Genomic DNA, 7672 nt, shown 5'->3' with positions numbered 1-7672 from the left:
TTATAAGCTCATCTATTTGGTTTGGAGTTGTGTTCGTTCTTGTAACTCCTATACGCGTGACACTTTTGAAAATGTAGAAAAAAAAAAAAAAAAAAAAAAAGCTCATAAGCGATGGAGAGTTGAGCAAATATGGTCATGGACTTATACATAAGGAGAAGATTGTTAACCCTTGATTTTTTTTTTTTTTTTTTTTCATAAGTCTTTACCAATTTGAAGATTGATTTTTACTGTCATGTCATTTCAGTTGTTTAGTGCTCGACATGTTATATTATGGGTTTGCTAAAAAAGACTCTCCAAAGTATGCTTCTGGTTTTAGACTTGTGTCCGCTTCCACAACTCTTGTACGTGTGACACTCTTGAAAATGTGAAAAAAAAAAAAAAAAAAAAAAACTCATAAGCGAGGGGAATAACCCTTGATTTTTCTTTTTCATTAGTCCTAAGACTAATTTTGACTGTTACATCAATATTGCTAGTGGGGAGTGGCAGAGTAAATATTTACTCAAAGTGATTGAGGTGGGCAGGTGACATTGGCTTGATGATGTCAGAAACGTGAAACTCTCTCTAAGCTAGGCAGATCTATTGCCAACATTCCTTTTGACTGGAAATCCTAGACACCAAGCTCCTTTATGCTGTAAACATGGTTAGGGGCCACAATAATCAGATAAACTTATCCTCCCAAACATGACTTTTAGCTTTGTTTAGACCCCCTTGCAAGCAAGGTACATGTTCAACAAGGCTTTATTCCATTTCCCTCATTATATAAGCCCAAGATTTCGTAGTTGAAAAACCACGCCAAAAAAAAAAAAACCCCAAGTAATATATCACTCTCCTGCCTACTGATCAAACCACCCATAATTGATCAACATGGCCAGCAACACACAGACACCTCTTAAGCTGCAGCAGCAACTGATTAAGAGTGACCGTCGGATGTTTTCAGCATCCGACGACAATGCAATGATGAAGCAAATTCAGGCAACGCATTCTCCTGATGGTCGTGAAGTTGATGTCAAGCCCATTCTCCATATCATTGAGGACATCTTGGGTCGTGCCGTTCCTAGCATTGATGGTGTTCATCAAGTATTACTCGTTTCATTTTCTCTTTTGCCATCTTAATTATTTCATTTTCTCTTATTTACATACAAAATAACGTTAAATATTTGTAATTATTAATGTTATTTAACTAACTGATGATGTTCTGTGTTTTTGTGTAGGACGACAATACTAATCCGGCTGATTTTATTGGCAGTCTTGAAGCATTGGCTCACCTTATATATAAAATTTCCTGCGAGGTTGCTTTTGAGACCTGAGTCAAACATCTTCTCAACCTTATAATTATGCCATTCTGCTGCTAAGAACAAATGCTTAATTAATTGTCCTTCTTTAGTCTAATAACTTTATCTGAAAAAAGCAGAACAAATATTTCTTTTCCCTCTCTCTTTTACAGGAAAAATGTACTGATTAGTTTATATATAATCCGGAAGGTGCTTCAATTAGGAGTGAGCATTTGCCTTTCTTCATGTCTAGCTCAGTTTATCTTTTGAAATGAAGATATTACTCTCTTAATCGACTGATGCATATATGTGGATGCTTATGTGTTTAATTTTTGTATTGGTAAGTTATACACGCACCCGACGGGACATAACCCCCCGCTCCTGCCCCCGGCCTCGTTCTCGCTCATCGAGCCTAATTTTAAACCATCCCTCTAATGACCAAAGGGTCTTCCTATCTTCTTTTTTCTTTTTCTTATTTTTTCCTCTTGTTAAATTGTAGGAAGACATAAAATCAGCTGATTGATATGTGCATATATTATTATTACAGTTATCATGCAAGTGCTCAGGTGGTGGTGATGCACATGCAACAACTATGGTGTTATTCAACACCCTTTCGAGCTATTCATGGGATGCAAAAGCTGTCATAGCCCTAGCAGCTTTTGCTGTGAATTCTGGTGAATTCTGGCTCGTTGTTCACCTTTTGACAACAAACCCACTTGCCAAATCCGTGGCTTTCCTTAAGCAGCTGCCCGACATCTCACAGCATTCAAACTATCTAAACCCCCAGCTTGGCGCACTCAACACACTCGTCAAGGCCATCATAGACGTAACAAAGTGCATTATTGAGTTCAATGAGCTTCCATCTCAGTACATTTCACCTGACACACCACCAATGTCAACTGCCACAGCTCATATCCCCATTGCTACCTACTGGACAGTTCGAAGCATAGTTGCTTGTGCCTCGCAGATTGCAGGCCTTATAGGTTTGAGACAAGAGTGAGTCCTCCATGACCCATCAACCTCATTAGTCAGTGTAATATATATATGTGTGTACCATATGTATATATAAAGTTATAAACAACCCCTTCACACTGATTTTAGGTACACTGCATCTGCCACAGAGGCGTGGGAACTATCAAGCTTGGCTCATAAGGTCAACAACATACACGAGCATCTCATGAAGCAACTTGGTCTCTGCAATCAACATATAGGTTGGCCATTCACATTCAAGTTCTCAATATTTTTAAAAACATGTTTACCCTTTTTTTTTTTTTTTAAGATGAATGAGTAAATTTTTATATCAAACAAACAACTCTTACAAACCACTTCAGCAAACACAGTTGAAAAAACCCCAGCTATCTTTTACAATAAAGCTCTCAAACATATCTACACCAAAATCCCCTAATCAATTCCCCAATTACAACAGATGCCCTCATTTTTTACTGTTCTTTAGAACTTTTCTTTCCCCAAAATCTGAGCTCGTACTTCCCATTTGATTTTCTGCATAACTTGCTCCTCTGTCTTGAGTTGGCTTCCATGTTTAGTTTCATTACTATTTCTCCAAATATCATACAAAGTTGAGTCATATACCAGCCTGCATTTATTTGCTTTTAAACTTTTCTTTCTCCATTGCTGGAAACCTTCAGAAAGAACACACACATTCTCATAATATCTTTCCACATAAAATAGTTGATCACGATCTTCTATTCCATGTGTGCAGAATACACAATGAAATTCCCCTTTACATCCCCATCTAAATAACCTTTCCCCTGTTTTCGCAGAGCATCCTTCATGAGAATCAGGAAACAGTTACCCTTCTGCAGAATACTCAATGAACTCCTCCTTAATTTACAACATATTTAGAATTAACATTATGAAACAGTTACCTTTCTTTTGTTTACAAGAGTAATTAGATGAACATATTCAAATTGATACGGCGAATTCAAGAGATGAATCATTTACCAATGACTTTTACGAGTTGATTTTATGATAAACTACTTGAACTTGATTACCAGAGAAGTTTCTTTTACAAGTCACACCTAATTAAGGGCTAAATGTGTTCACCATGGGATGCAGATGAGAAGAAACATCTAGAATACTTCCATAATCTCGTCCACCTTTTCGAATCACCACAATTTGACAATATGAAGAATCTCAGGGCATTGATACACCCCATGGAAGATCTGCACAGTGGTGCTACCAAGGCACAGGTTTTCTCTGAAATCCCATTTTACTTACCTAAGCTCAAATTTGAACTCAAAATTGAAAAATAAACAACTGAATTCTTTTGGACAAACAGGTAAAGATTGAAGTACTAAAGAGAAAACATGTGTTACTGTTCATATCGGATCTTGACATCTCCCATGAAGAAATTCTTATTCTTAGTCAATTCTACGAAAGCTCACAAACTCCAACGACAGAGATCCAATATGAAGTGGTGTGGCTCCCAATTTTGGATAGATTGACCCCTTGGCAAGAGAAATTCAAGAAATTGCAATCAATGATGCCATGGTACACTCTGCTTAATCCATCGATCATGGAACCGGCAGTCATCAAGTATATCAAGGAAGTGTGGCATTTTGCAAAGAAGTCAATTCTAGTTTCTTTAGATCCACAAGGAAAGGTGGTCTCCCCAAATGCACTCTACATGCTGTGGATTTGGGGGAATTCGGCTTTCCCTTTCAATAGTGAGAAAGAGGAATCCTTATGGAAGTCAGAAACTTGGACACCTGAGCTGCTCGTTGACGGCATTGATCCAGCATTACTAAAATCGGTATCTCCGTCTTTGAAACCTTCTACTCATACTCATATACGCATGCACTTGTTTTAATCAACTCATGTGAATCAACTAGTACAAAACACAGCTACTTCGGGGACGAGGGAGCTGTGTATTGGGTGGTCTTAGGTCTATCTTAACCCAAAAAACTAGCTTAAGAGGTAAGGCTTTCCCTCACACTTATAAACAACCGATGTGGGATAACCCCAACAATCTCTCCTCACACATTGGGCCTTAAGTCGGAGTAGAAACAACTCGTTTCTCCAGTGAACTGTTGGGCCGAGACTTGTTGGTTAAACCTAGGCTCTGATACCAGTGTTGGGTGGTCTTAGGCCTCTCTCAATCTTAAAAGCTAGCTCAAGGGGTGAATTTTTGCCTTACACTTATAAACTAATTAACAACTAGTCCATTCCCCAACCGATGTGAGATAACCCCAACACTATAAACTCCAAAACACACGATGAACTGTATTGTAGAAAATAATACTCAACTTCCTTTACTTTATCAATAACCACCCCTTAAATAATGAGAAATGTTATTTAACACTCTCCTAGCATTCTCTTAGCATTATCAGTAGAGTTAGTATGCTTTATTCACCAACCAAGCATGCCAACTCAATTAAGAATGCTAAATAACATTTCCCGTGCTAAGATTTAATTACCCCAGAAAGTATATATGATTACAATACTCATAGAGAATTTCCTTGTTTACTTATGATCAGATGGCAGAAGGGATGATCGTATGCTTATATGGAGGAGAGGACATTGAGTGGATCCGGAAATTCACAACCAAAGCACAAGTTGTTGCCAATAGTGCTAAGATCAAGTTAGAAATATTTTACCTGGGGAAGAGCAAGTCAAAGGAGAAGGTGCGGAAAAACAATGAAACTATCAAAAAAGAAAATCTTAGTCGCTTCTTGGCGGACCCCACATTCACATGGTTCTTTTGGACACGACTGGAGAGCATGTTGTATTCAAAATTGCAGCATGGGAAGACCGTCGAAAACGATCAAATCATGCAGGAGGTGATGACTATGCTTAGCTTCGACGGCAGTGAACAAGGATGGGCACTGGTGTACGGAGCGCCGGGTGAAATGGCCAGAGCCAAAGGAGACATCGCTCTAAAAGGTCTGGAACAGTTCGAGGAGTGGAAACAGGAAGCTGCGCAAATTGGGTTTGTGCCAGCACTCAAAAATCGCCTGCAACTTCTTCACCTCCCGCAGCATTGCAACCGCCTCATCCTTCCCGGAGTCAATGGCGGAATCCCGGAGACTGTGGTGTGTGCAGAGTGTGCCCGTCCGATGGAGAAGTTCTTCATGTACCGCTGCTGCACCGACGAATAAGTCACAAGATCGATTGAGCAATGTTATATATATATATATATGCATGTCTGGTTGGAAGAACTAGCTAGTAATCCTAGGATTGGTATTATAGTACGTACTAATGATGTTTGTGTGAAATGTCTGGGAGTTGAGGCTGTGACTGATAAATAAAAGTGTGCTGTCAAAATTTGTTATCTTATTAATTAATGGATATGTTTTCTAGTATAAAATGTCGTGTAAAAATATATCTTTTGTGACAACAATGTAGTTGTTAATTAAAAACCGCTTTGAGCCAAAATTTGTTGGAAGAGTAGCTTAGATATTAGCGACGACACTGTCTTCAATTACTAAAAAGACGAAAGAGGATGAGTTGCAGGGGACTCCACTCTCAAAACTACCTTCGCAAGGGCGGGAGTTTCCTCTAAGCCAACCATGTGGGGTTAGGGTTAGGAGTGAAGCGCGAAAAAACCGACACCACCACCCCCGAATAAGGTTTTTCCCATCGTCACTCGTCCCATTTTTTTTTTTTTTTTTAAAGGAATTTATAGATATGACAAAAATGCACATGTAACAATATTTGATAGGTTTTAACCGTTTAAGTGAGGCCCATCACATAAAATATTTAAGTTAAATTGAGGAAAATCGCTAGAGTTAAAATTCGAATTCACGATCTCTGACTCTAAAACCATATTAAATTGATACTTGTCTCAATAACTTAAACTTATACGAAGAGGTAAATTTTAGTTGCTTAATCATTACTCTAACAAACAAGTTTAATAGCAAATGGATAGAAGAAAAACTAATCTTATAAACTCGTAAAGTCCAAGACACAATTTTTTTTTTTTTTTTTTTTTTAAACCCAAAGGCAGAGCATTAATTGATAAAGTAAAAAATAATAATATAGACCGTTTTAACCTAAAAAGAAAATTCATTTTCCTATGAGTAGATGGGAAGAACATTCTATTTGCCCCAATAATCTCATAGAGCCTGTTTTAGTAAGGGAATCAAACTTGGGCATGCTAATGTGTAATTTGACTCTTTTAAAATGTCAAAATATCCGACCTTTTAAGGTTTTTAAATTAAAAATAGTTGATTATTTGCAGCAGATGGAGGATCATGATCAGTACCTCAATGAAACTAATTATTCCCATGTTCAACGGTACAATGTTCCGCCAGATATGAGGAGAGGTCCCCCAACTTAGGGAAAATTCATATTATGCCGGCCAATCCCCAAGGAAACAATATTTAAAAACCGATGTTACTTAAATGATCATATAGAAATTTCTGTAATTTTATTGCTTTAATTATTAGTAATTCAGACAGTAAAAGTGATGACAAATAGAAGCCCAACTAATGACTCAAATGTCAAAAGAATCCCACCATTCGCTCTCTTCCAGAAGAGAAAAACCCTTTCGCCTTCCCCTTGTATTTCCGGCAATCTAGGAGGAGGTAGTCACAGCTCTCTCTCCCACCATTCCCCCTTACTTTTCTCCCTTTATCTTTCCCCCTCTCCTTCCTACCGCTTCTTCGAAGGTCCTATCCACCTCTTTTGGAGGTTTTAACTTTGTCAAAAGCACCACCAATCCCTTCTCCACAGATAGTCGCCCGGTTTCAACATCATACCATCGTCCTCCGCCCTAGATTTGCAAATTTTCTGAAGTTTTTGGATTTGATTTTTTCAAAGTTAGATCTGTAAATTTCAGGAAGCCACTCCACCGAGATCCTGGGTTACTCAACTTCTAGATGCCACCTACCGTGCCGCCGTCCAACCACCACGCGCCGGTGCATGCATGGTCCACACGCGCCCGAGAGTAGATCTTACTCTCTGGTGCATGGCTCACACGTGCCGACACGTGGTGTGCCTTGCGAAGCATGTGCCGCCTTCCTCTGCCCCTCCACACTGCCGCCAGCCCCTTTTGGCATTCCTCAACATCCTCCCGGCAACAAGCGCGGGCACGTGGACCTCACATGCCGACACGAGCTCATCCACGTCTCTGCCTTCGTTTCTGGTGTTGCTGTTTTTTGGACTTAGAGATTTTTTTTTCTGCTTTTTGACTTGTATTTCCATTATGTTCTGTTGTTGTGTTACTCTCTGTTTAATTCGAACTGGTTGGGCTTTAAACTCTGTGTCTGTGTAGGGTATCTTTTTTCACATGTTTGATCTCTTTCCAGTTCATTGAGGTGCGAGTAGTCGGTCTAAATTGGCTTTTTAAAAATAACTCAAACCGATTGGGCGTCAGACTCTATATTTGTGAAGGAAACCCTTATTCCATTGTGCTTTTTCTACTTAATCTTCACGGTTTC

The 7672-nt window shown here is 39.0% G+C and overlaps 1 protein-coding gene across 1 annotated transcript; it reads left to right on the top strand.

The window, feature by feature from the left end:
* Positions 1-802: 802 nt before the first annotated feature.
* Positions 803-5541, top strand: LOC132175250 (protein SIEVE ELEMENT OCCLUSION B). The gene is made up of 7 exons (XM_059587124.2): positions 803-1077; positions 1212-1289; positions 1819-2267; positions 2373-2482; positions 3348-3481; positions 3571-4044; positions 4769-5541. The coding sequence occupies exons 1-7, from the start codon at positions 865-867 to the stop codon at positions 5387-5389; spliced, it is 2079 nt and encodes a 692-aa protein (XP_059443107.2). The 5' UTR covers positions 803-864; the 3' UTR covers positions 5390-5541.
* Positions 5542-7672: the final 2131 nt, after the last annotated feature.

The sequence above is a fragment of the Corylus avellana genome, chromosome 3 (genome assembly GCF_965113065.1).
Source record: "Corylus avellana chromosome 3, dhCorAvel1.hap1.2, whole genome shotgun sequence".
Taxonomy (NCBI): domain Eukaryota; kingdom Viridiplantae; phylum Streptophyta; class Magnoliopsida; order Fagales; family Betulaceae; genus Corylus; species Corylus avellana.
The sequence above is the reverse complement of the archived record's forward strand: the minus strand, read 5'-3'. Positions and strand labels throughout refer to the sequence as shown.